The following is a 27,658-nucleotide window of genomic DNA, read 5'->3' as shown; positions in this document are numbered from 1 at the left end:
TCTGGACGGATCTACTTTCGATATCTCTGTGACTTAAATAGTTTCCTTACATGCTCACACCTCTGTTTCTTTCTTTTATTAATTTTTTAAAGATTTATTTATTTTATATATGTGATTACACTTTGCTGTCTTCAGACACACCAGAAAAGGGCATCAGATCCCATTAGAGATGGTTGTGAGCCACCATGTGGATGCTGGGAATTGAACCTGAGTGCCCTGAAACAAACCAGTTAGTGCTCTTAACTGCTAAGCCATCTCCAGCCAACACCCCAATTCCTTCATCTGTGGAATAAAAAAGACATTTATAGCTGTGTCTTGGTATTGTGTGAGTTAAACAAGAGATGTCATACACAGTCCAACTGTCCATCCATTCCCCACCCCTAACCCCCAGCCTCTCCACCCCAGGCCCTGCCACTGGTGCCATTAATAGGAAGGACGCTCAGTGCATTCTGGCACTCCCTCAGTTAGGAGGAGATAAAAGACTGTTCTAGGCTATGCATACAGGTGGATACGTGCACACCACCTGGGAGCATGCTTCCTGCCAACAGTGTGGTGAAATTCTGACTTCTGAAACATCCGAGCGGGGTTGGGGATTTAGCTCAGTGGTAGAGCGCTTGCCTAGCAAGCGCAAGGCCCTGGGTTCGGTCCCCAGCTCCGAAAAAAAGAAAAAAGAAGAAGGAAAAAAAAAACATCCAAGCAGGAGTTGATGTCTAACAAATACAGCCACGGTAGCCAGTTAGCTTACTAACTGTCACGGCTGCTCTTGAAGAAAGGCACTACACTAGTTTCTGTGACCCAGGAAAGGCTAAGCTCCTGACTCCTTCTCAGAATCAAAGGATAGTTAGACTCCCAGACTCCCTCTCTCCCTGGGAATCTCAGAAGCGTCCATGGTTCTAACAGTCTCCCCCATTGTGGGTCTGGTCGAGCAAAGGTTCAGGGAGCACAGCATGGCTGCCCTGGGCCCTTCCCTTACCTCGCCCTCAGCCCTCCTGCCTGCTGCTCTTCTGTAGCCTGGCCTGACCTCGCTCGTCTTTCCTCACAGGTGTTGATTGTCCACACAAACCATCTCACCTCCCTGCTGCCCAAGTCCTGCAGCCTCTTGAGCCTCGCCACCATCAAGGTAATGGGCATCCTCTAGGCACCAGGGACCCTGGGGTCCAGGTGGCAGCTGACCTTCCACACCCTCCCTGAGTGTCCTCTGGTACAGCTTACACCAGACGGTCCTCATAGAATGTGCTGGGTGTTGTTTGAGCAGTGTGTGTTTCTAAGTACTGCAGTGTGTGTGGTTGGTAAAGAAACCAACCCCATTGCCCGCCCCATGGGATGGTCCTAAACTCAGGCTGGGTCAGCAGAAGGGATGGGCATGATGGTCCAAACACGAGGGACTGGGACGGGCATCCAGAGAGGGTAACTTGACACCTCCGTGACCTGCATGGACTCCCTCCTGGACATGGTAGAATCATAATATAGTTACAAGGTCAGCTGTGGGCTGACCTATGTGAAGATGAAGCTAGGAAGGGTGGGTCCTACCCTAAGAGCAAAGACTGAAAACACACACTCTCCCCCAGTACGAGCTCCAGCAGGTGTGTGGGGGTAGCTTTTGCTCCATGGTGATTCTTTTGTTTTTAGAGGTGGTCTCTATGTAGTCCTGGCTGGCCTAGAGCTGGCTCTGTAGTCCAGTCTTACCTCAGATTCACAGAGATCTATCTCCTAAGTCCTGGAGTTGAAAGTGTGTGCCAACACACCCAGCGCTCAATGCTTTTTTTTTTTTTCTTCCATTTTTCAAGACAGGGTTTTTCTAGGGATCCCTGGCTATCCCAGAACTTGCTCTATAGCTTAGGCTGGCCTTGAACTCACAGAGATCTTCCTGCCTCTGCCTCCCAAGTGCTGGGATTAAAGCGTGCACCACCATTGCTCAGCACACTCAGTGCTTTTAAGAAACTTACTTGTAGGGGTTGGGGATTTAGCTCAGTGGTAGAGCGCGTGCCTAGGAAGCACAAGGCCCTGGGTTCGGTCCCCAGTTCCGAAAAAGAGAACCAAAAAAAAAAAAAGAAAAAAAAAAAAAAAGAAAGAAACTTACTTGTTTTTATTTCATGTGTCTGATTATTTGACTTTGTGTATTGTAACCCATTTACATGCAGTGCCTAAAGAGGCCAGAAGAGGGCATCACATCTCCCAGAGGCTGCTGTGAGCTGTCCAGTGAGGGTGCTGGGAACCAAACTTGGGTCCTCCACAAGAGCTGCTTTTAACAGTTGAGCCATCTCTCTACCCCACTCCATGCTTTTGCTCCTGTGTGTGTGTGTGTGTGTGTGTGTGTGTGTGTGTGTGTGTGTGTGTGTGTGTGTGTGTGTGAGAGAGAGAGAGAGAGAGAGAGAGAGAGAGAATGAGCTCAGGCCTTCACCATGCTGATTACCTGCTCTGCCTCTGAGTCACACCCCAGGGCGTGAATAGTTTTTATATTCAGTAAAAAGAGAATACTGAAGCCAGACATGGTAGCACATATCTGCAATCCTGAGCACTGAGGCAAGAGAATGGCTCTAGCCCGTGCTACATCGTAAGAGCCTTTTTCTAAACCGTAAAAAGATGGCTGTGACGGTAATCTGCTGGAACGAGGTGTGCTGGCACATCCCTTTAGTCCCAGCAGAGGCGAGCAGATCTCAAGTTCAAGCAGTCAGAGTTCAAGGCCAGCCAGGACTGTATACTAAGACCTTGTCTCAAAGGGGGAGGGGGGCCTGGAAAGATGGCTCGGTGGTTAAGAGCACTGACTGCTCTTCCAGAGGTCCTGAGTTCAAGTCCCAGCAACCACAAGGTGGCTCACAACCATCTGTAATGGGATTCAATGCCTTCTTCTGGTGTGTCTGAAGACAGCTACAGTGTACTCACATATATAAAATAAATAAATCTTTAAAAAAAAAAAGATCTAGGCATGGTGGTGCACACACCTTTAATCCCAGCACTCAGAGGCTGGTGGATCTCAGAGTTTGAGGCCTGCCTGATCTACAGTGTAAGTTCCAGACAGCCAGAGCTATGTGGAGAGCCCATCTCAGAAACACAAGCAAACAAACAATAAGTAAATATATAAAAGATTATGAGATTGGATGCAGTGGGCAGGAGGAAGGGTCACCATGAAGCTGCCAGGATGTGAGGTGGCCTTATCACCTGTCAGCTGCTCTGGAGTCTGGGATTTTGGAGGCTGACAGACATGTTTGTTCTGTAGGTTCTGGATCTCCATGACAACCAGCTGACAGCCCTTCCTGACGATATTGGGCAGCTGACAGCCCTGCAGGTAAGGCTGCAGGGCATAGACCTCTGTAATGAGGGGACATCCTGATATGCTGTCAGCGGTGAGCCCAGCTGTGCAGCCTTCACTGTCACAGCCTGGCTGTGAGCCTTCCAGGATTCAGCATGTACCCCATTGTACTCCTTTATATATCATGGCTTCATAGCTTTAGCTTCTTCCCCAAAAAGACAAATACCCAGACAAATGCCTCTATCTTAAAAACAGATTCCAGGGACTGTAGAGATGGCTCAGTGGTTAAGAACGCTGGCTACTCTTACACAGAACCCTGGTTGGGTTCCCAGCAACTACATGGCAGCTCACAATCATCTCTTACTCCAGTTTCAGAACATCTAGTGCCCTCTTCTGGCCTCCACAGGTACTGCACACAGGTGGTGCACTTACGTGTGGGCAACACTCTCATACACATAAAACTAAAATTTTAAATTTTTTTTTCCTTTTTTCGGAGCTGGGGACAGAACCCAGGGCCTTGCGCTTGCTAGGCAAGCACTCTACTACTGAGCTAAATCCCCAACCCCAATTTTTTTTTTTAAAGGACAAATCCTTTACTCCCCAGGCTTCCTGATGTTTTGTCTGTAGCTGCTTCTGCCCTGTCTGAGTGCTTGATTTAAGGCTAGCCCCGAGCCAGACCTCCCCATTGCTCAACAGATAACCATATCACAGCCCTCACACCTTTCTCTCTCCACACTGGTTCATGTAATTCCTAGGCATCCTGTGTTAGTATCCATGTTGAGCCCTCAAGTAGGAAGGAGTGTGTCCAAGGGCTTGGACGCGTGACTTAACCTCTGTAAGGCTCAGTTTTCTCATGTCTTAAGTGGGACCATGGCAACCGATTCCTCCCTCTGAGGGCTGCTGGGAGAAGTAAGAACATAGTCAGTGCCTGGTGGACCGGGGCTGGGCGTGCAGATAGCCACTGCTGCCCCGAGGGGCGCTGTGTCACTGTTCTCTTTCTTAGGTATTGAATGTAGAAAGGAATCAACTGACACACCTCCCACGCTCTGTTGGGAACCTGCTGCAGCTCCAGACCCTCAACGTAAAAGGTGGGGACACAAGCCCTGTGCACGTTACCCTCAGGCAACTCCAGAGTCAGGCCACCGAGTGTGAGGGTGACGGGTGACGCTACAGACCGGACTGACCTCCTCCCAGATCAGTCTGTCTCCATGGCAACCAGAAGCAGTATGTCTATGAGCCCGAGAGTCAGAGACTTGTGGGGCAGAAGACAGACAGACAGACCATCACAGTGACAGAACGAGGTGCAATGCTGGCTGAGCAAGACAGAAGGAGGTGCAGCTGCAATGGCTCCTTGTGGCTTGGGACACTCTGATGGATGCTGGCCCCGTGACTGGCTGATCTGATAAGTCCCCAAGGCAGGCAGAGGATGGGGTTTGCTCAGCTGACATGAGGGAAGTGAAGGTTAGAGCAGTGCCTGCTCAGGAGCCCCCACAACCCACAGTGAGGTAGCGTCCAGCTGAGGTGCCGAGATAGGGTTTTCATCCTCCAAAGAGGCCGAGCTCCTCATGTACTCTTGTAGCCTCTCTGCACAGACACAGCTCATCCTGATGGGAGAGAGTAGTGGAGAGAGTAGTGCTGTATTGCAGGAGAGGCCCTCAGGACTGAGTTTGCATCTGGGTCTCTGCAGACAACAAGCTAAAGGAGCTTCCGGACACCCTGGGGGAGCTGCGGAGCCTGCGTACCCTCGACATCAGTGAAAATGAGATCCAGAGACTTCCCCAGATGCTGGCTCATGTGCGGACCCTGGAGGTGAGGCAGGGGCATTCTCTCCAGTGCTGCTTGCTGGAGTTGCCCTCTCTCCCTGAGTGCCTGGTCTCAGAGACTCATGTGGAGCTAATGGAGAGACTGCCATGTGGACGCTTGTCATGTTGTGACTTTGTTTCAGTCATGGAGGTGGGGGGGCTTAAGTGAAGGAGGGAGGATGAATCCAGAAGTGTCCCACCCTGTGGCCTTCGAGCCAGACGTTAGAGAGGAGTGAGATTTGGGACATAGCCGTGGAAATGGGCGCATCCTGTGGAGCAAGCAGGACAAGAGAGGCAGGGAACATGTGGAGTTGTGGGCCTCAGTCTGACAGGGTAGACACTGCATCGCAGCAGAACAACGGCAGGGCAGGTAGGGTGAGTGTATCCTGGGACTCAGTATGAGTCACCTCAGGGTGACACAACTAAGCTTCCCACCGCAGGCGGCTCACAGAAAGGAACTCTATGTCCTCACAATCCGGATGAGGCTCCAGATCCCAGTGTCAACAGGGTTGGCTCCTCCTGGAGCCCCTTTGCATGTGGGCTGTGTCCATCCTCTGGCTCTGCTTGTCTGTGTCAAGTCTCCTCTTTAATCACCAGTCTGATTAGGTTAGGGTGCAGCCTGGCTCTAAATGAGGTGACGTTCTGGAGGGCTTAGGACTTCAGTGTATAAAGCAGGCATGCAGCTCAGCCCACCACAGGGTGCACTAGGTGGCGCACTCGGGGACAGCTCTCAGTCATGACACAGAGCCATGCTGCTCTTCGGGCTCTTTTGTGTGTTTGTTCAGACAAAGTCTCATGTAGCCCAGGCTGGCCTTGAATCTACTGTGTAGCTGAGGATAGCCTTGAACTTTTGATCCTCTTGCCTCCACCTCCAGAGTGCTGAGATTACAGATGTGCACCAATGCAGATGTGCACCAACCCACTCACTTTGTGTGGTGCTAGGGATCAAACTGAGGGCTTTGTGTATGCTAGGCAAGTACTTTCTGCCAACTGAGCCATCCCTCACCCCCACCCACTCAGCACTGTGGGAACCTGGGCCTGTGTTAGCTCCTTGAACCCTCCCAGAACCCCTGTGAGACACATCCTGTTAGACTATGCCAATGAAGAAACTAGGGTACAAACGGTTTACTGGACTTCTCAGAGGCCACACAAGCTGGTCATAGATGGTTCTGAACAACCCTGTGGCTGTCACCTCTGCAAAGCTTAGTATTTGTCACAGTGGTAACAACCTGGCCGAGCATCCCAGTCCCCGCTCCCCCTGCTTTTGTGAATCACCCCTGTCAAGCCAGACTGAGGAGCAGCAGTGTCTGGGGAAGTGGCAGGTGAGCAGGGACAGCGCATCTGTGTCTGGTGCCCATCGAAAGGTGATGAAGCTTGGTGTACTCAGTCTTCCTCTGTCTCCCTGGAAAACATTCTATGCCGATGGGACTTTCTCCTGACTGTGGAGCCCAATTCAGTGGCCGTTAGCCATATACAACTCTTGAGCATTTGAAATGTGCTTGATTGGACCAAGGAACTAAATGGTGGTATTGAGTCTTTACCAAGTCTTAGGTAAATAGTCGCATGTGCTTTGCAGTTACCGTGTGTGTGCACTGCTCAGAGCACGTCCCTGGTCCTGAGGCTGTGCTGAGACACTGAGAGTCCTAGGGGACTGACGATGTGGCTCACATAGCCGAAGTGACCCTAACTAATTAAAACTGAAATGAGGGGGTTGGGGATTTAGCTCAGTGGTAGAGCGCTTGCCTACCAAGCACAAGGCCCTGGGTTCAGTCCTCAGCTCCAAAAAAAAAAAAAAAAAAAAAAAAAAAAAAAACTGAAATGAGGCCTGCTTGTGACGGTGCATGCACCCCTGTAATCACGACACTTGGGAAGCAGAGGCAGAAGGACCACAAGTTCAATGCAGTCTGAACCATGGAACAAGATCTTGTCTCAAGAAAAAAAAAATGGTCTGGGGCAGTGACTCAGTGGGGAGAGTGTTCGAAAAGGACCTGGATTTGGTCCCTAGAGCTGGTGCCGTAAAAGCCCAGTACCCTTGATCCCAGCCGTGGGGAGGCAGAGACAGGTGGGTCCCTGGGCCTCACTAGCTGACTAAGCAAGTTCCAGACCAGTGACAAAAAGCAGAGGATGGTTCCTAGTGGCCAGCACTCGGTATCCCCTGGCCCTCCGCACATGCACACACAACTCAAGAAGTATAAGCAGCCACATGTGACCTCCAGCCACCACCCTGGGCAGTGTGGCCCAGAGTCCACACCCACAGGCAGCTACCACACTTTGCTAACGATAACTAGTGTCACCTAGGCGGGATTACTGCTCTTTAAACTTGGCTTCTCTGCTCCCTGGGTGCTCCCAGTAGGCAGGGGAGAGAGTAAGCACCCAAGTTAATAACAAAACCAGGTGGCTTTCAACTACGCTGTAAAGAAGGGGTTCCCTGTGTCCACAGACGCTGAGCCTCGATGCCTTGTCAATGGTCTACCCCCCACCAGAGGTGTGTGGCGCTGGCACTGCGGCCGTGCAGCAGTTCCTCTGCAAAGGTAAAGGCAGGCCACCCCGCTGGCCATCACCCACCACCAGGTTGGGGACAGCAAAGACTAGCTGGTCAGACTGCCTGCCTGGAGGTCAGGGTCCCGTGAGGGAGACAGGTCATGAACAATCACAGGGAAGTGAGCACCCAGGCTGAGCTTAGAGAGCAGAGTCGGGCATTGGCTTAGGTAAGGGCCAGGGAAGGCCTGTGAGAGAAACAGCTGACACCTGAGGGCCAGGAAAAGACTGTGCTCCTAGCACCGGAGGCCAGTGTTGGGGGCCTAGAGCAAGTAGGAGATCCTAAGGGATGATGGAGAGAAGGCCAGGGTAGCTGGGGTGCTGGAGGCAGGCAAAACTGAGGAGAGGGGGCAGAGCCCAGCAGGAGAGCTGGTTTCACAGAGATCACATCATAAAGAGTCATCATAAAGAGAAAAAGTGAAGAGCTGTGAGCTGGGCAGGCCCCTGGGGAGACCCCAGTGGCCTGAGCTTGGAGAAAGAATGAGGTTAAGCATCACTAAGGACTAAAACCTAGGGCCCCCATTGGTCTAGGACCATGAGGAAGCAGCCTCAGCTGTTGTCATCTATGGCTCCTGTCACCTGGGACATTATCAGGGCATAGCCTCTGGTCGTCTGCATTATTCTTGGTGCAAAGTGCAGGGAGGGAAGATCTTTTCTAAGAGCAAAAGGTGCCATACCTTGTGGCCTGGGACTGTAGGCAGTCCATAGAGCACAGAGCACTCACCTGGTATGTAAGGCCTGGATTCCATCTCCTGAAGAAAGGCCCACACCTGAAACCTTCCTGAATAGGAGACAGCGCCATCAGTAAGGCCAGTGAGCCTCGAGTTAACTAAACAAAGTTCTCTTCAACAGTACCACCCAGGGAACAGAGGGTCTGTCCTGTCCAATGGGACTTATTTTTATTTGTATTCTGACTTATTATTATACCAACTTATTGTATTGGCCTTGAACTTAGAATCCTCCTACTTCAGCCTCCTGAGTGCTGGGGTTGTAGTTTTGGTCCTTCAAAAGCAAATTCCCCGCAGGACTGAAGAGACAAGCATTGACTGCTTTTCTAGAGGACCTCGGTTCAATTCCCAGCACTGACCTGGCAGCTCAAGTTCTGGGAGATCCAGTGCCCTCTTCTGGCCTCTAAAGGCACCAGCCATGCGTACACACGGACACAGAAAACACTAAGACGTGTAAAATAGATAATACTAAAATTAAAACCTAAACAGCCCCCTGCTGGCCTACCTCCTCCAGCCAGGCTCCAATGTCTACTCAATAATTTCATTAAGAGTCCATGGAGAGGGAGCTGGAGAGATGGCTCAGCGGTTAAGAGCACTGACTGCTCTTCCAGAGGTCCTGAGTTCAAATCCCAGCAACCACATGGTGGCTCACAACCATCTCTAATGGAATCTGATGCCCTCTTCTGGCACAGCTGAAGACAACTACAGTGTACTCATCTATGATAAATAAATAAATCTTTAAAAAAAAAAAAAAAAAGAGTCCATGGAGAACTGGGTGGTGGTGTCCACACCTTTAATCCCAGCACTCGGAGGCAGAGGCAGGCAGATCTCTGAGTTTGAGGCCAGCCTGGTCTACAGAGTGAGTTCCAATATAGCTAGGGCTGCACAGAGAAGCCCTGTCTTAAAAAGACAAGGCAAAATGATCTGCAGTTTGAGGTCAGGCTATGGCACCTGACAGTCCTGTCTCAGGAGAGACTGCAGAAGCAGCTTAGCTGCTGCGTGCTGGCTGCTGTACGTGAAGCTCTGAGTTCACATCCCAGTACTGCGTCATGGGTGTAGCAGCCCAGATCTGTAATCCTAGCGCTCCAGAGGTGGCAGCAGGTACACAGTCCAGGCCAGCCCGAGACATTTGAGACCCAATTTCCAAGTAAATAATAAACTATTGTGGGGTGCGAGGACGAGTACTTGGAAAGACAGGGACATCAGAGTCCGTCCTGGGCCAGCCTGGGTTATGGAGGGAGTTCAGGGTTAGCCTGAGCTATGTAGCAAGACCCTGTCTCCTTCTCCCTCTCTGTATGTTGTCTGTATCTGTTCAAGCTGAGTGTTCAGGCCTTCAGCTCAGTACTCTGACTAGCTGTTTGTCCTACAGAAAGAGAAGCCATATTGTCTACACCTGCTTACAGCCACACTTCCCAATAGTGGTGCCCAGCGGTAGGACGGTGAACTACTTCATACTCACATGTGAACACCACACTGCCCTGAGCAGAGCAGACTGTTTACAGCATGCTACAAGAGTCTCTGAGGGGGAGTAAAGGCAGAGAAGCAGGCACTGGCAAGTGTTTGTGCCAGGCAGCCCCTGCACTGAGCCCACACCGCCCCTGCTCGTAAGGGTGTGTTCGCTTTTAAATGTTCTTCCAGGTATAGCAGAGCAGTTGTCTAGGGTACACAAAGCTCTGGCTTGAGTTCCTAGCTGCTAAAATAAAGGAAAAAATCTTTTCTGGGTAGAGTAGTATATGCCTATAATATTTACACTCCCGGGGAAACAGATGCAGGAAGATTGCGAATTTGAGGCCAGCCCGGGCTATCTACTGAGGGTCAATACCAAAGTAATGTTTCAAGATCCTCTAACGTTTATGTAAGCAATAGACATACAAATAAAGGAGTAGATATTCCCAACTACAGAGCTTAAATATAGATGATGGCATATACTGCCCCGGGTGGGGGGCGGGGGTAAACAAAGGCATCCCAGCCCTTTTTCTGTTTTTCACTTTCAGACAGGGTTTTGCTGTTACTAAGCTGGCCTTGAACTTGCTTTGTAGCCCTCGAAGGCTTAGAACTTGCCGTCATTCTGGTTTCTGAGTAGCTGGGATTACAAGCCTATGTCACCAGGCCTGACACCAAGCTGTAATCATGAGACAGTAGCGCAGCCCAGCTCAGGGAGATGAGAATGGACGGAGTCAGCAAAGGTGGCTACAGTTGGGGAAGGTGAGGATGGCAGGAGCCTGCAGCCAGGGTCTCCTGGCCAGCTAGTGCCTCTTTCCCCACAGAGTCAGGCCTGGACTATTACCCACCTTCTCAGTACCTGCTGCCAGTCCTGGAGCAAGATGGAGCCGAGAACTCCCAGGACAGCCCTGATGGACCCACACGCAGATTCTCCAGGGAGGAGGCTGAATGGCAGGTAAGGAGAGTTGCCTGCGTGGCGAGCCTGCCTGGGGGGTTGCATGGACGTGCCAGAGGTACCAGCGTGGGCGTGCCTGTGTGGGCATTGAGAGCTGCCGGCATAAGAAGTGTTCAGAGCTGTGCCCATAGATTCCCCCTCAGACCCGCAGGCTCAGCGACCATGGCTGCCCCAGGCCACCAGCTCAGCTATCCAGGTTTCCTCTCTGTTCCCTGAACAAACCATATCCCTGTCCCCACAGCATCTTGGGGCAAGCCACTCCTACCTGGAACTCTTCCCTGCTCATGCTTTGATTTTAATTTTATCTTATTAATTTTTTATATTTTTATATTTAGCCAAGGATGACATCAACTTTAAAAACTTATTATTCTGTGTGTGTGTGTGTGTGTGTGTGTGTGTGTGTGTGTAACAGGATGCACATGGCCACCAGAGGCCTCCTGCCATACTGTGGTCCTAAGGATCAAGCTCAGGTCACCAGGCTTGGCGGCATAGCCACGTCTCTGGCCCTGGTTCTCTCAGTGTAGACAGTACGTGCTGTGAGCATCAGCAGCCTAGGTCAGACCTGCTCTGGGCTCTGAGTTCTTCCCACTGTCCTGACAGCGCTCCGCAGTGCCAAACTCAGTAAAGGACTGTGTGCTAAATAGCTGGTTACAGTCTATCCCCAATGCCTGACAGCTTCTGGAAGCCAAGAGCATGTCCACATTGTCCCTTGTCTCTCCAGTGCTTCCTGACCACGTGCCACTCACTGGCCAGGACGACCCAGTGACTCCGGTATAGTGAGGGGGACAGATAGTGAAGGGGACACACATAGGTCAGCACCAGTGGAAGGAAGGCTTTCGATGTCCCCAGCTGTGGGCCTGCATGGCCCGGGAGGGGGCAGTGCTTAGCAAAGTTTGCCACAGCCATCTGGACACACCTGCTGCTGGAGGAGGCAGGACCTGCCTCTGCCCACCTCTGTGGTCATCCCAGCTCACAAAACAGGTCTCTGCTGGCCGTGGGTAGGAACTCCAGCTGCCTGCAGTGTAGGCTTCAGTCTTCCAGAGCCTGTCTCTTTAGGCGTTAATGGAAACTGGACACGGAAGAGCTGACTAAGCGGGAACCCTACGCCTTTCAAATATGAACGCATCTGTAGTGCCTGTTGGGCCTTATCTGAGTTAGTCTCCACCTTCTCTGTAGAATAATTCTCCAGGAACATATACAGTACCTTTGTGCTTGCAGAGGTTTGGGTGACCAGAGTTGGTCTCATTACACAGACAGCCAGGGAGGCAGACGGCTCCTGTTTTGATCTTTCCGGGGCCCCAGGTCACCTGCCCAGCACTGCCTTGCAGAGCTGTCTTGAGGGCTCCTTCCTCCCCGTGGTGTCAGCACACAGTGGTTCTTGCCGTGGAGCCCGGGACCGAGACCAGCTCTCTTCCTTCCATCTCCTCATCCAGTGGGGCAGGTTGGGTGTGCTGTGGCCCAGTGGAAACCACAGTCACCGACCTGGCCTCACCTCTGTTGTTCTCCCGCAGAATCGGTTCTCCGACTACGAGAAGCGAAAGGTAAGGGCTTTCCCCTGCCCCTTTGCTTCTCCCCGAGGATTGCAGCTCCTCAGAGTTGACGGGTGGCTTCCCTCTGATTTAATCATGAAGGGCAGACATCTTGTCCCCACAGGAGCAGAAGATGCTGGAGAAGCTGGAGTTCGAGCGGCGCCTGGACCTCGGGCAGCGGGAGCATGCTGAGCTGCTCCAGCAGAGCCACAGCCACAAGGACGAGATCCTGCAGACGGTCAAGCAGGTGTGTGACACACGTGTCCCAAGCCTGGCCTCCTGGAACAGGCTATGGCACCTACCAGATGACAAAGCAGGGGATTGCTCTGCCCTGCCGTCCCCTGGCAGCAGGAATGGAGGCCTTCACTAGATACCGTGGGCAGCATCCTTGACCACAGTGGGCCCAGGAAGGACCAGCCCAAGGTCACAAAGGAACCTGCAAAGGGAGAGGAACCCCACTCCCCTTCCTCCAGTCAAAATCCCGACTGTGCCTCCCCCACTACAGGAGCAGACACGGCTCGAGCAGGGCCTGAGTGAGCGCCAGCGCTGCCTGGATGCAGAACGGCAGCAGCTGCAGGAGCAGCTCAAGCAGTCGGAGCAGAGCATTGCCAGCCGCATCCAGAGACTCCTGCAGGACAATCAGAGGTCAGTCCTGGCCAGCCCCAGAATGCCCTCTGAGGGCCAGGGGCAGAGGGTCTCGCCTCAGTCTTCATCCTTGCTCAAGCATTCCTCAGCTAGGATGCAGGAAACCTGCCCTGGGGATTACAGAATGGGGTTCTGTCACGAGACTTCTGACTACTTAGCCAGCACCCCAGTCTCCACTCCTGCAGTCCGTTTCCCTTCTGTATTTCAGCAGGTGATAATCACAGCCTTCCTGCATTTGGCTTCCAAGTAGCCTGTTTCTGAGGTCAGCCACTGACCATATAGGCAAAAAACTGTCTTAGATAGAATAGACTGTCGAATATAAGAACTTCATGGTGGGCTTAGAGAGAAAGGAGCCAAACAGAGATCTCAAGAGGCCTGAAAACATCTAGTTTGGGGTACACTGCAGAAGGTTCTAGAAACTGGCTGTGGCCACATGCCCCACTAGCTCCAGGCTTCTTGCTTCCAGGCCTTGTTCCTCTGTCATCTGTCAGTGCAGCAGGAGAGGGAACCTTTGCCGGTGCTTCTGGGCCAGACGTCCTTCTGGGCCAAGCACTGTGTTCCCACGCATTTACCCAGTCACCTAAGAAGGGCTTTCACCGTGCCACAGGAGAGCTAGAGGGGGCTTCCCAGCCCAAGCAGAGCTCTGGGGTGGTGAGCTCAGCCAGTGTGGTGAGGCAGGCAGCCTGGTTGGAAGCAGCATCATTGGTGCCCACAGGACCCATCTCTGGTTTTTTCCACAGGCAAAAGAAGAGTTCTGAGATTCTGAAATCACTGGAGAATGAGAGGTGAGTGGGCCTCTAGGACCACACGTCTAGAGAAAGTTCCCTGGGTGCTCACAGTTCTGGGGGACAGACACCCTGGGGTGCTCACAGCTCTGGGGGACAGACACCCTGGGGTGCTCACAGCTCTGTGGAACAGACACCCTGGAGGACTCACAGCTCTGGGGGGCAGATACCCTGGAGGACTCACAGCTCTGGGGGACAGATACCCTGGGGTGCTCACAGCTCTGGGGGGCAGATACCCTGGGGGACACACAGCTCTGGGAAACAGACGCCCTGGGGTGCTCACAGCTCTGGGAAACAGACACTCTGGGGAAAGGCAGCCCTGGCCCCTCCAGCTTGTGCTGTGTAGTCTCCCTGATAGTCTAGGGTAGAATCACCTCAGTATCTAGTTAATAATGACTCTTTTCGAGTGTCTTAAAATATATGTACCCTTGTGGGAAAAACTCAGAAATTTGAAGGGAGAAAGCTGGATCTGTAATGACCATCTGTACCTCAGGTATAAAAAAACATTCTTGGGGGCTGGGGAGATGGCTCAGCGGTTAAGAACACTGATTGCTCTTCCAAAGGTCCTGAGTTCAATTCCCAGCAACCACATGGTGGCTCACAACCATCTGTAATGGGATCTGATGCCCTCTTCTGGTGTGTCTGAAGACAGGGACAGTGTACTCACATGAAATAAATAAATAAATCTTTAAAAAAAAAAAAAACATTCTTGGGGCTGGGGATTAGCTCAGTGGTAGAGCGCTTACCTAGGAAGCGCAAGGCCCTGGGTTCGGTCCCCAGCTCTGAAAAAAAGAACCAAAAAAAAAAAAAATTCTTAAAAAATTAGTCCAGGTATGGCCGTGCATGCCTTTAATCCCAGCATGAAGGAGATAGGGGCAGTTGGTTATCTGTGAGTTCAAGGCCAACCTGGTCTACATAGTGAATTCCAGAGCAGCCAGAGCTACATAGAGAGATCTGGTTGCAAACCAAAAATAAATGAATGAAATTTTTTAAAGTCCACAACTGTAAAAAAAGAATGTGGGTTTTTGTTTGTTTGTTTGTTTGTTTGTTTGTTTGTTTGTTTTTGTGCCCCAAGCAACAGCTGCTTCAGTCCCTCAAGTAAGTGAATTATTTGCCTGGAATCTCACACATTCCCCGGTCTGCTCTAAACCCTCTCCAGAGCCCTGTAAAGCTCAATATGAGACAACACAACACAATTAACAACTCTGCTCCATTGGGGAAATGTGCTCATACCAGGTCAGACGTGGGGTTTTTCCAGGTACAGTTGATCAGCAGTTGGTTGAATCTACAGACAGGGAACCCACAGGTACACAGGACTGACCACATCCCTCCACTGCTAGACAGGACAGGGTTAAAGTGGAGCAGCCTCCTGCTTGGGATATTTTTCATGTGGAAAGCAGAGGGACCCTCCTGAGGATTGCCCCTGGGTGGCTGTGACGGACATGAAGTAGAGTCGTGGCCCTTTTCACTTTGCCATGGGTATTACCAAGTTGGCTACTTTGAGACATTTGTCCTCAGGGAGAGTAGGTCAGGCCTGGGACGCAGCTGTCACTCTAGCATTGGGGAAGTAGAAGCAGAAGTTCAGATCAGGAGTTCAAGGCCAGTCAGTTCCACTCCATATCGTACCAGAAAGGGCCTGAGAGAGGACTCAGTAAAGAGCCTGCCACACAGGCGTGAGTGCAGAGTTTAGACCCAGCCTTAGCATCTACATAAAACCCAAGCATGGCAGTGCGTGCCTGTGATTGTAGGACAGGAGGCAGAAACAGGAACCTGAAAGGCTCACTGGCCAGCCTACCGGAACTAATAAGCTTCAGGTTTAATGAGAAATCCTGTCTCAAAAAATAAGGTGGAGAGGGATAGAGGAAGGCTTGTGGCATTGACCCATGGCCTACACACACACACACACACACACACACACACACACACGAATGCATATATGTATACACACTCATCCAAAGTAAGACTGAGCATGGAGGTGCATGTCTGTAACCCTAGCACTCAAGAGGATCACAAGCTCAAGATCAGCCTGGTCAACACGAGAAGTTCTAGGCCAGCCTTGGCTACATAATGAGGCCTGTCCAAAAAAGAAAAGAAAAATAAATGTTTAAAGGAGAGGAAGGAAGGAGAAAGAAACAAAAATAAGTGGTGGTAGGAAGGGCTGGCCTCTTCCTTCCCGGGGTGTCCGCTGTAACTGCTGAGTCTCCTGGGCCCCACAGTAATGGTCTTTCTGAGCTATGCTGGGAACCTCCCCTCCCCAGTCTTCTTAGCCCTCAGCACCTAGGAAGACCTTCAGAGTACTCCCTGGGTCTGCCTTGTCCAATCCAGTTGTGTGCCTTTGAGGCACAGCTGAGCAGTAACTGGCGCCACCATCCAACTAGGCCTTACTGACAGACCATATCTGGTGCTGGGCTAGACCGGCCCAGAGGACAGCCCGGTATCAGCGGCAGCAAATGGAGCCTCTCAGAGGATCCAGACTTTGAACATGCAGGATACTAATCAATTGAGCCACTCCTGATAGAAGAATTCAAGGCAGCACGTACAGTGTATGTATGTGGTACATACATGTATGTATGTGCATGTATGTGGTACAGTGTGCATGTATGTGTGCAAAGTTACAGTGTGCTCGTGTATATGCAAAATTACCTTTAAATGTCTTCACTTCTTATGTCATAGATGGAGTTTTATGCCAAAAACCTGGCTTATAGGGACTGGAGAAATGGCCCAATAGATGAGAGCACTGGCTGCTCTTCCAGAGGACCTTGGTTCAATTCCCAGCACCCACATGGCTGCTTACAACAATCTGTAACTCCAGTTCAAGGGATCTGACACCTTCTGGCCCCTATGGGCCCCAGGCACAAATGGGGAAGACAGATATTCACGTAGGCGGAAGACCCATACACGTAATCATTTTTAAAACCTTGTTTGCACTCAGAAGGCAAAGGCAGCAGCCAGGGCTACATAATAGACCCTGCCTGACAGACAAGAAAGAATAAAGGTCTTGTGTGAGCTGCTTTTAGGCTGATGTCTGTCTGTGCACCATAAGTGGGCTTTATTTTTATTTTTTTATTTTCCAAGACAGGGCTTCTCTGTGTAGCCCTGGCTATCTTGGAACTGCTGGTTTCAAACTCCCAGATATCCCCTCCGCCTCTGTCTCCCAAGTGCTGGGATTGAAGGTGCGCGCCATCACCGCCTGGCTCTGGTAAGATTCTTGTTGAAATGCATCTGAAGAATGAATGGATGTGTTTTGCTTTTACTTCTTTCCAGAATACGAATGGAGCAGCTGATGTCCATTACCCAGGAGGAGACCGAGAACCTCAGGCAGCGTGAGATCGCCGGTGAGTCGTGCGAGGTTTGTGGCCAGAACCTTCAGGTGGACCATTGCTCTGTTAGCCATGCAGAGCACTGAGTGTCCACTCTGAAGAAGGGCAGCCAAGTCTGCCATGGAGCTCAGGCCCTGGGGTCAGACAAGCCTAGATTCCGAGTCTCAAGGTTTCTGTCTGTAGAATGGGGAAAACTACAGTTACAGAGAAAACACGGGACTTTGAGGAGGATCCTAGGGGTCAGGCCTGGGTCACAGCCTAGCTACTCTGACTCCTGCCACTGAGAGCCAGTGTCACATGGGCTCCTGGGCAGACTGCCCCTTCCTGATGTGCCCAGTGTGGCCCAGAGCTCCACGTGTACCCACCCATGACACCTGCTCCAGACAGGTCTGAGAGCCTGCAGCCAGGGACTGAGGAAGGCCTCTGAAGCAGTGCCTGCCCTTAGTCAAAGTGGAGATGGGGTATCCTTATCTTTGGGTCCTTTGTCATGGAAGGTCTGTCTATGTGCCAGACTCGGAGCCAGACATTTGGCATACATGTGCTCACCACAGCTACAGAGGGGTCACCAAAGACCAGCAGTGGAAATCACCTGAGGGATGTTAATTCCATAGAGGTGGGGCTGGCATCCAGGGGGTTGTGTTTTTTAAAGATTTATTTATTTTATTATATATGAGTACACTGTGGCCATTTTCAGACACACCAGAAGAGGGCATCGGATCCCATTACAGATGCTGTGAGCCACCATGTGGGTGCTGGGATTTGAACTCAGGACCTCTGGAAGAGCAGTTAGTGCTCTTAACCACTGAGCCATCTCTCTAGCCCCCTACCCTTTACTTCTCTACTAAGTAAAAAAAAAAAAAAAAAAAATCAACAAAGGAACTAGAGAGTTGGCTCAGTAGTAACTCTTCCAACGGACCTGGGTTCTAATGCCAGGACTGTCTGTAACTCCAGTCCCAGGGAATCCAGTGCCATCTTCTGGCCTCCCCAGGCTCTGCATGTAGGTGGTGCTCAGGCCTCAAACTCAGAGATCCGACTGCCTCTGCTTCCCCAGTACTGGGATTAAAGGTGTGCACCAGCACAGTCCAGCCATGTAGACATTAAGGCTGGGTACTGGTACTCATGTGCAGTCATGACTCAGGATGCTGGGACAGGAGGATTGAGAGTTCAAGGCCAGTCTGGGCTGTCTAGCAAGACTGTCAAGGAAGGAAGATGGAAGGAGGGACTTTGTTTAAGAGTGACTATCCACCAGTAATCAAGTGAACCCTTTGGGCCTCACCCAGGGAACCCTAGCCTTTTCTCAGCGGCTCACAGCCTTCTCTCTGCAGCCGCCATGCAGCAGATGCTGACCGAGAGCTGTAAGAGCCGGCTCATCCAGATGGCCTATGAGTCCCAGAGGCAGAGCCTGGTGCAGCAGGCCTGTTCCAGGTAAGGTAAGGAGTGTGCGTTCAGGTGAGGGCTCCGAGGGAGTCAGCAGGGAGCCCAAGACTTGAGAGAGCTGGATTCTGAATTCTTGGTCCACCCAGGTTTGCTCACGTTACCAGGGCCAGCCTCTGGATTCCCTGGGCAGACTCAGGAGTCAGGCTTAGTCAGTGATAAAGTGAGGGCGGCCCTCACCTCGGAACCCATCCTGTGTGCCAGGTGCTGGCCTGTGTGTGGGGGTGGAAGTTATCTGTCCTGCTTTACATCAAAGCTGAAGTCTGAGGCCATGGTCACAGCAAAACAAAACTAACAAGAAATTCAAGTCTCTGCTCCACTTGGTACTAGCACTTGGTAAGCAGAGGCAGGAAAATCAGGGGTTCCACAGCAAACCACAGAGTGAATTCAGACCCATGGGAGCTACCTAAGATCCCGCCTCAGAACTCACAAACTCACTTGCACTCACGCATGCGTTCTCCCCCAACCCCCCACCCTCTCTCTAAGGCTCAGCTGTTAAAAGCACTGGCTGCTCCTATGGATGGGTTCAGTTGGTAACACCCACATGAACTCCAGTTCTGAGTGATCTGGTGCCCTCTTCTGGTCTCCATGGGAACTGCACACATATAGTACACGGGAAATGCCCATGCATCAAAATTTTTAAAGTCTTTTTTTTTTTTTTTTTTTTTTGTTTTTTTTTTTTCAAGACAAGGTTTCACAGTGAAGCCCTGGCTGTCCTGGAACTTACTCTGAAGACCAGGCTGGCCTCAAACTTAGAGGTCCAAGTCCTGGGATTAAAGTTATACACCACTACTGCCCAGCCAAAAAATAAAAAAATTAAGTTAATGTGAAAGCTAAGGCTGTGTTATACCTGGGCAGTCTGAGGTTACAGGTTCTGTGCCAGTTACCAGCCTTGTAGGGCTATACACAGAGTGAGGAAATGCTGAGAGGAACATTCCAGAAGCTGAGTGGCTCACCAGGGCGTCAAGAGGTGGTTAGGCAGGAGCCCAGCATGCACTTCAGGGTGTGTTGCGGAGGTCCAGTGGAGACGATGGACCCAAGGCCCGGTGACTCTGCCAAATGGAACCTCTGCCGTCCTCCTTGTCGTCCACAAGATTCTACACACTGCCCTGCCAGGAGCGCTGAGTAGTTGTTATCTCTGTCTCCTCCAACGTGCCCGGCACACAGTAGGTGCTCAGGAAATACGCAGTGAGTAACTGTGCTGTTTTTCTGGCAGCATGGCTGAAATGGACAAGCGGTTCCAGCAGATTCTGTCATGGCAGCAGATGGACCAGAACAAAGCCATCAGCCAGATCCTTCAGGAGGTGAGCCCTTGCCCGGGGCCTGACTGCAACCTCCTGTAGGATTCCAGGGATAGCCCTCTGGTCCCTGGCTCTAGAGAAGCAACCTCCCCTCCCCTTGGGGACAACATCCTACCTGAGTATGGACCCCAGCCAAAGGACTTGGTGCCTGGAAGTGACAGTCCCTGCTCAGGGAGCCGGGGCGGGGCCTCTGTCTCCCGTTTCCCACATGCACTGCTGCTCTCTGCAGGGGCGGGGCCTCTGTCTCCCGTTTCCCACATGCACTGCTGCTCTCTGCAGGGGCGGGGCCTCTGCCTCCCGTTTCCCACTCGCACTGCTGCTCTCTGCAGGGGCGGGGCCTCTGTCTCCTGTTTCCCACATGCACTGCTGCTCTCTGCAGGGGCGGGGCCTCTGTCTCCTGTTTCCCACTGCACTGCTGCTCTCTGCAGGGGCGGGGCCTCTGCCTCCTGTTTCCCACTGCACTGCTGCTCTCTGCAGGGGCGGGGCCTCTGTCTCCCGTTTCCCACATGCACTTCTGCTCTCTGCAGGGGCGGGGCCTCTGCCTCCTGTTTCCCACTGCACTGCTGCTCTCTGCAGGGGCGGGGCCTCTGTCTCCCGTTTCCCACATGCACTGCTGCTCTCTGCAGGGGCGGGGCCTCTGCCTCCCGTTTCCCACTCGCACTGCTGCTCTCTGCAGGGGCGGGGCCTCTGCCTCCTGTTTCCCACTGCACTGCTGCTCTCTGCAGGGGCGGGGCCTCTGTCTCCCGTTTCCCACATGCACTGCTGCTCTCTGCAGGGGCGGGTCCTCTGCCTCCCGTTTCCCACTCGCACTGCTGCTCTCTGCAGGGGCGGGGCCTCTGCCTCCTGTTTCCCACTGCACTGCTGCTCTCTGCAGGGGCGGGGCCACTGTCTCCCGTTTCCCACATGCACTGCTGCTCTCTGCAGGGGCGGGGCCTCTGTCTCCCGTTTCCCACATGCACTTCTGCTCTCTGCAGGGGCGGGGCCTCTGCCTCCCGTTTCCCACTGCTGCTCTCTGCAGCTTTCATCTTTGCGGAGCCTTAGCAGGTGCCACGTGGACCAGCAAGGGCCCCACTGCGCTCCCTTAGCCTTTCCCTGAAGCCAGTTCTGTGCTTGTCGTGGCCTTTGCCTTTGGAGTCATCCCATCCCGGCCCTGCTCAGCCGGCTTTCCCTCCTTTCTAGCTCCATCTTCTCCCAGACTAAGAGGATTCAATGTCTGCTGAGGACCCTGTTTCTCAGAGAGGGCACCTGCCTGTGGCTAAGTTCTGGCTGGGGATCTGGGTAGATACGGCATTCGTCATCAGTTCCTCATCTGTGAAATGGGCAGAAGCAGCCATGCCATCTATTCTAGAAATGCAGTGTTCAAGCCAGAGAGATGGCTTGGTGGGTAAAGGGATTCCCTTGCATTCCCAAAGACCCCGGTCCATCCCAATACCACCTGAGGGGTGTGGTAACACACAGCAGTAATCTTACTGTGTGGAGGGTGGATTCTGGAGGACCAGAAATCAGAGTCGTCCTTAAAGTTCAGCTACATAGGGAGACCACCCCTCCATGAGGCTACATGAGACCACCTCACCTCAAAAAATAAATAAGAAAAGTCTGTGTGTTGTAGTGCATACACCCCTTCAATCCCAGCACCAAGGAGGCAAAGACGGGCAGATCTCTGTGAGTTTGGGGCCAACCTAGTCTACAAAACAAGTTCTAAGACAACCAAGGAGACAGAGAGACCCTGCCCTAAAAAGTTAAATGAATAAGTAAAGCGAAGGGAAGAAAAGAGATGGAGTGCACAGCGTGAGAAGCAGACAGAGAGCATGGTGGTTGGCCCTTGGGAAAGGACGGGTCTGACTTACCATGACCGTTAGCACAGGGAGGCCGGATATTCACTCTTTCACCTTCCTGCTTCCTTTCTGCCCTCAGGGCTTTCTCTCATAAATACACATATGTGAAATATGTATACCAATGTATTAATATACATTGTCTATTTATTCATATATGATATATACGTGCCTGTGAGTTTAATATGCATAGGCATAAGTATAATATACACAATGTTATTATATATAAATATGTATTTTAGGCATAGCGTCCACATGTGAGAGAAAGCCATGAGATTCATCTTTCACTTAGCACAGTGATCTCCATTTCCAGCCATCTCCCTGCAGGCAGCATAGTTTAGTTCTTTTTTTATGGCTGCGTGAGCCAGCGCTGTGTGAACACCCAGCTCTTTCACCCAGTGGCCTGTCAGTGTCCGTTCAGTGTAACTGGAGTTTCTCTGTTGATTCAGTTGGTGGTGGTGGTTTCGATGGTCTCTCTCTGTTGGTAAGAGAGACTATTGAGGCCACCCACTACTTTTTTTATCAGGACCTGTCTGTTTACGAAATTAAGTGAACCGGTATTTGGTGCACATGTAATTGTGATACATTCTCGATAGAGTGTCCCCTTATTAGCACTTTGGCAGGGCCTCGTCGGTTTTGACTCATTTTTGGCTTGGGTGTCTACTTTGTCAGGCTCGAATGCTGCTTGCAGTTGATTACAAACACGCGATGTGTCCAGTCCTGTCTTTGCTGAAGGCTGTTTCTTACAGGCAACAGCAGCTGAATCCCATCCATTTTCGTTTAGATGTGGAGTTGGTGAGGCTCGCTGACTCTTTCCCGGGGGGGTTGTTCTTCTCTTTCCCCCTCACTCATAGCAGGGCTTCAGGGGGTCTCCTTTATGTGACCCCCCTGACTGCCATTACTTCGTCTGTTTCTCTCTTGGAGTTTACTTTCCTGATCTCTCGACTCTGTCATTTCTCTTTCTTCTTAAAGATCTATTCATTTTATTTTATGTGTATAAGTGTTCTGCCTGTGTGTGTACCATGTGTGGGCTATGCCCTTAGAGACAAGAAGGTTTTGGATCTCCTGGAACTGGAGTTACAGGTGTTGCTGGCTGGCATGTGGGTGCTGGGAACTGAACCCAGGTCCTCTGCATGAGCAGCCAGTGCTCTTAACCTCTGAACTCTCCTCCAGCACAAGGAGGATTTACTTAAGAACCGGATGCAGTGCTGGCTTCGTGGTCCCAAATTGCTTCAGTCTCTCTGTATCGTGAGGATCCCACACTTTCCTGGCCTCGAGGGCTCTGCCCAGGAGTCGGACGTGATCTCAGTTTGCCTTTGTTACGTGAGCTCACGTTTTCAGTCACTCTATGTTTGTTTCTTTGGGGAGGAGCACACAAGCGTGTGTCATGGAGGTCAGAGGACAACTTGTGGGTGTGAGTTCTCCCTTCCACCATGTGGGCCCCTGGCACCTCTGCCTCCCGAGCCATCTTGCCTGCCTTCATTATGATCTGGATTTTGTTTTGCTTTGTAGTCTCGGCAGTTTAATTGTGTGTGTGTGTTTTCCTGCATGTGTGTCTATGCAGCACATTCATGCACTGCCCATGCAGCCCAGCAGGGGGCTCTAATCCTCTGGAACTGGCATCACAGATGATTGTAAACCACCATGTGGGTGCTGGGAACCAACCCTGGGCCCTCTGGAAGAGCAGCCAATGGTCCTAACCACTGAGCCCTCTCTCCAGCTAAGGTGTCAGTTGGCCACTGCTGAACTTCAACTTCGAAAGTCAGCTTTACTTTCGCTGAAGGGGTCTCATGTGCCCCGGGTTCTTATCTTCGGGTCCTCCGTCTCGTGGAATCTTAAATTTGGTCTCTCACTCCTGCTCCAGAATTTTTGACTTTATGGTCACATATGTTTCTGTTTCAGTTTACTAATTAATTAACTTAGGACGTATATGTATGTGGTGTATTTGTCCACGTGTGCATCCAGGTGACTGGGTGTCTGTCAATTTATTGACATTCCCAAGTCAGACATTTCTGTGGTTTTTGTTTTTGGAAAATCTCTCTTTCCATGCTGAATTTCTCATCCGGTCGGTGGGTTTCCATGCAGACCTGGAAGCAGCCGCTTTCCTTCATCCATTTGCTTGTTCTTATCTTCTATTTGACTGAAAAGGACATTGACTTCTTTTGGGTTAGACTCTGAATTCTTTGCTGGCGACTTTGAATCGTGTTACTCGGGGGTGAGGAGCCTTTGGAGCGGTCGTGTTCCCTTGAGTCTGGAGTACCCTGTGTGTGCCCAGTGACACACACGTCTCTTGGAATGAGCATTAGCTCTGGCTTAATATGAGCCTCCTTAGTGGGCAGACATCTCTCGGGACTCAGTCTCTCGTACTGGGATGGGGGAGGAGGGAAACAGGAGTGGATGCGGCTGTGACGTATCCTTCCCCCACAGAGGACCCAGGACTGGAGGCCCCTCTTTGTCCTTCTGTCCCTGGTGTTTGGGGCTGTCCTCGTCCCACCTGTGGTTTCGGGTGCTCTTCTCCGTCTTCAGAATGCCAGTCACCTGGCTGTTTGCAGTCAGCGTCATGTGGATGTGTCAGATGAGCGTCTGACCTCAGAACCTCCGTTGTTCATCCTCGTTTGTTTAAATTTAACGTAGGAGATCAGAAGTCACTTCTCCAGCTGTGTGTGGCTGGTATCTGCTATAATTCCAGGGCCCAGGAGGTTGAGGGTGCTTTGAATTCAGAACCAACTTGAGCTACCTAGACCCTGCGTTGAAAGGAGGGAGAGAGAACAGTTATTTTCCCGCCCACCCAAGATCCACATTCTAAGGTGTTTTTAGGCAGATGTGGCTCCCACGTGGCTGGCGAGCCAGGGAGGGTGGCCTCTTCTCAGTGTGTGTGCATTGTCTCCCGCAGAGTGTGATGCAGAAGGCTGCATTCGAGGCTCTCCAGGTAAAGAAAGACCTCACGCATCGGCAGATCAGGAGCCAGGTGAGTGCTGGCCGGGTGCTCATCTGCTCCCACACACAGACCTGGCTTGTGGGCCAGCAGTCATTAAAACTCAAGTCCATGGCTTACCGCTTTGGAGACTTTCTTTCCCTCAACAATGGGGCTGATGGTTTGTGCCTTGAACAGCGCTGAAGGTGGTGGCTTCATCCCAGAGCCTGACCAGAAGCCTGCTGGGCAAGTGCAGTGTGTTTCCATAATGCCTGGGCTGGAGAAAGGGCAGCACTTACTTGAATGACTCTGTAGGAAACTTTCCAGCTCAGACCCCAGTGCCTGTCATCATGACTGATGGACACATGGCTTCTTGGGGTGGGTTGGAGTTCCCGATTGACTGGGAAGCCAGGTCCTGAGACCTTCTGAGGACGGACCCTGGCCTGGGAGGAGGAAACCACCCTCCAGCCCAGACTCCACTACCAACCTGTGGAGTAGCCTTGGGCAGAGGCCCTGCTGGGCGGAGAGGCGCTGCACACAGTCAGGCTATGGGAACACACGTCGCTTCATATTTACACACTGAATCCCACGTTTTTTGCATGCTCTCTCTTCTTTTTCTTTCTTATTTGACTTCAACCAACTTAATTTTTTAAACCTCCTTCTTTAATTTCAATCCCACATTGCCGGACATGAAGCTCATTCCTCTGACCAGGGGTTGGTGGCATCAGATACTCAGGGTTGGAAGAGGCCACAGGATCATTGGCTGACGTGGGGTAGAGAAGTCACTGGCTGTGGTCTCTGAGAGCATGTGGTGACCCCAGATATTCTCAATGGCCCCATTCCACCTCAGACCCTGAGTTGGGATATTCCAGGAAAATGGTCTCTCAGATACCTGCACTTTGTCCTTAGGCAAATTACTAACTACACTGAGCATTGGTATCCTTGTCCTTGTAGCGAAGGCAGAGAAACACCTGAGAGCCAGAGCTGATGGTTCTGCTGCGGCCCAGGCCTAGCACATAGTAGGTGATCAGTACATAACTGAGGCTCATTACTGGGTCGTTTTTGTTACCCTCTGGCCCCCTGACAGCTACATGAAGAAACTGATAATCCGTAGTCCACAGGTATAGGGCTCAGTGCTGACCCAGAAGGAAGCCCCTTTCCATCGTTCAGACCTCACCCAGCACCCACTGAGATGCTTATGCTGGGCTCTTGGTCAGTGCTGTTGACTGAGACATGCGCGTCCATGTTCCGAGGTGTAGCCCGTTCTACTCTCCTCAGTGAGGCCCCAAGGCCCGCAAGATCCACTCTGTCCCGGGCTACCCGGCCTCCTGACAAAGGTTTCTGAGTCCCTGATTGGCCAGGCAGCAGCACATAAGGGAACCGTGGTGACTGTGAATCAATGCCCCTGTTTCATCTTCTGTTCAGATTAGGCTAATAGAAACTGAGTTACTGCAGCTGACACAGCTGGAGTTAAAGAGGAAGTCCCTGGACACAGAGACGCTTCAGGTATGTGAGGCTCCCAGCCAGACGACACCCTCATTCCACTCCCGACCCCAGGGCGGCTGCTCCTCAGCTCCAGACACAGGCTTCTCCGGCACACAGAGAGCCGGCCCAGCCCCAGTAGAACAGATGTGGTCCATGGGCAAAGGTAGCTCTGTGCAGGGCGAGAGGGTCAGAGGAAGGAGGGTTTCACTGCCAGGCCTGCCGGGCCATCACCATCTCTGCATTCCCCTGACTGGGCTGGTGGCTGTGTGGTCAGGTGGGCTTTGGGTCCCACTCTCTGGGCTGATGCTCCCCGTGGAGGGAGTTTTGGAGTCCCAAGGGCATGTGAGCAGAAACTGGCCCCGGATGTCCTGCTCACAGACCCCGAGGGCAGCACAGCTTGGCACATGGAAAAAAGGTGCCCTTCTCCCTTCCCTGACCCTCAGACTCACAAAGGGGCAAGGTAGGATGGCACATGGATGTGTGTCCATGCCAGGCCTCTGAGAGTGCTCATCTGTCATTGGTTATGCCCAGGGCAAGTCTCAGTTGACCCATGGCCTTCCGATGCTGAGAGTGCTGCTGCCCCGAGGCCTACCCAAGTTGCCAGGTGGCCTTAGACGAGTCATTGTCCCTACCTACTGGGCCTCTCTTTGACCCCTCTGTAAGGCGGAGGCTGCTCTTCATGGCTAGCCTATGCTATCAGCCCATTAGAGTGTTCTTGGTGGCCTCTGATGGTTTCCACAGATGAGGAACTGGCTTCCTCAAGGAAGCTGCCACCATGTTTGTCCAAGCTCGCTCAAGCCACAGGTCTCTCCCTGTTAGAACTGCCATGGGATTTCCAGAGACAAGAGGATAAGTTTGTGGCCACACACACAGGGCAGTTGGCATGTGTCTCCCTGTGTGGCAGCCCCCTCATCTGTATGTGGTGCCCTCCTCACCGTGCAGGTTCCACATGAGCCTCCTCGCCATCTGCTTCCACTGTGTGCTGTGGTCCATCAAGACCCATGGCTTGTTCCTTTTGTGTGCCATTTCTCACCCTCTGTGGTCACCATCCCTAGGGTTCCATCCTGGCCTGAAGCCCACAGAGAAGAGGGTTGAGGGCTTGGGTGGAAGTGGGCAGCATACCAGAGTTAGGGGTGCCTCTGGGCTCTGTCCCTCAACTCAGCCTTGAGGCATTAGTCAGAGCCCTGAATTCAGTTAGTGGGGCTTCCAGGCCCTGCCAGGCTACATGGTGGGGACCACTGAGGGCTCACGGTGTCTCGGGTCGGATGCTGTGTTACAGGAGATGGTCTCAGAGCAGCGCTGGGCGCTCAGCAACCTGCTCCAGCAGCTCCTCAAAGAGAAGAAGCAGCGGGAAGAGGAGCTCCATGGCATCCTGGTATGTTCTTGGACTTGTGCTACACGTCCCCTGGGCCTGTGTGCATCACACTGGCGTGCGTGGCCTGGGCGTGCTCACTGTGCTTTTGAAACACTTGTTATTCCACTGTAGGTGCTCATCAGAGGGGAGCTAAAGGGGAAGGGACAGCGCCACTCGGCATCTGTTTTAGCTTCTTGTGAACCCTTGTTATAAGGGAGAGAGTTTGTTTTCACTCACAGTCGAGATTACAGTCCCTCCTGTGGGGAAACTGCAGCCACAGAGCTTGAGACAGCACAGCATCTCCAGAATCAAGAGTAGGGTGTAATGAGCATACAGCCAGTGT

General features: G+C 51.9%; 1 protein-coding gene across 6 annotated transcripts in view; it reads left to right on the top strand.

Annotated features, from left to right (window-relative positions):
* Window positions 1-27,658, top strand: part of Lrsam1 (leucine rich repeat and sterile alpha motif containing 1) — a 40,891-nt gene that overhangs the window by 4,359 nt on the left and 8,874 nt on the right. For 3 of the 6 annotated variants that reach the window (NM_001107833.1, XM_039105253.2, XM_039105252.2), the window contains exons 6-21: window positions 1,043-1,120; window positions 3,218-3,286; window positions 4,254-4,338; window positions 4,938-5,059; window positions 7,493-7,583; window positions 10,586-10,716; window positions 12,228-12,257; window positions 12,370-12,492; window positions 12,751-12,890; window positions 13,631-13,675; window positions 16,940-17,010; window positions 18,321-18,420; window positions 19,646-19,733; window positions 24,456-24,530; window positions 25,902-25,982; window positions 27,241-27,336. In NM_001107833.1, the coding sequence (NP_001101303.1) occupies window positions 1,043-1,120; window positions 3,218-3,286; window positions 4,254-4,338; window positions 4,938-5,059; window positions 7,493-7,583; window positions 10,586-10,716; window positions 12,228-12,257; window positions 12,370-12,492; window positions 12,751-12,890; window positions 13,631-13,675; window positions 16,940-17,010; window positions 18,321-18,420; window positions 19,646-19,733; window positions 24,456-24,530; window positions 25,902-25,982; window positions 27,241-27,336 (1,425 nt within the window). Of the gene's footprint in view, window positions 1-1,042; window positions 1,121-3,217; window positions 3,287-4,253; window positions 4,339-4,937; window positions 5,060-7,492; window positions 7,584-7,628; window positions 9,929-10,585; window positions 10,717-12,227; window positions 12,258-12,369; window positions 12,493-12,750; window positions 12,891-13,630; window positions 13,676-16,939; window positions 17,011-18,320; window positions 18,421-19,645; window positions 19,734-24,455; window positions 24,531-25,901; window positions 25,983-27,240; window positions 27,337-27,658 lie in introns of those variants that run through there. The other 3 variants (XM_063283965.1, XM_039105255.2, XM_063283966.1) reach the window with 2 other exon arrangements.

This window comes from Rattus norvegicus, chromosome 3 (genome assembly GCF_036323735.1).
Source record: "Rattus norvegicus strain BN/NHsdMcwi chromosome 3, GRCr8, whole genome shotgun sequence".
NCBI classification, from domain to species: Eukaryota; Metazoa; Chordata; class Mammalia; order Rodentia; family Muridae; genus Rattus; species Rattus norvegicus.
Note: the sequence above shows the minus strand (reverse complement) of the source record. Positions and strands in the feature narration are given on the sequence as shown.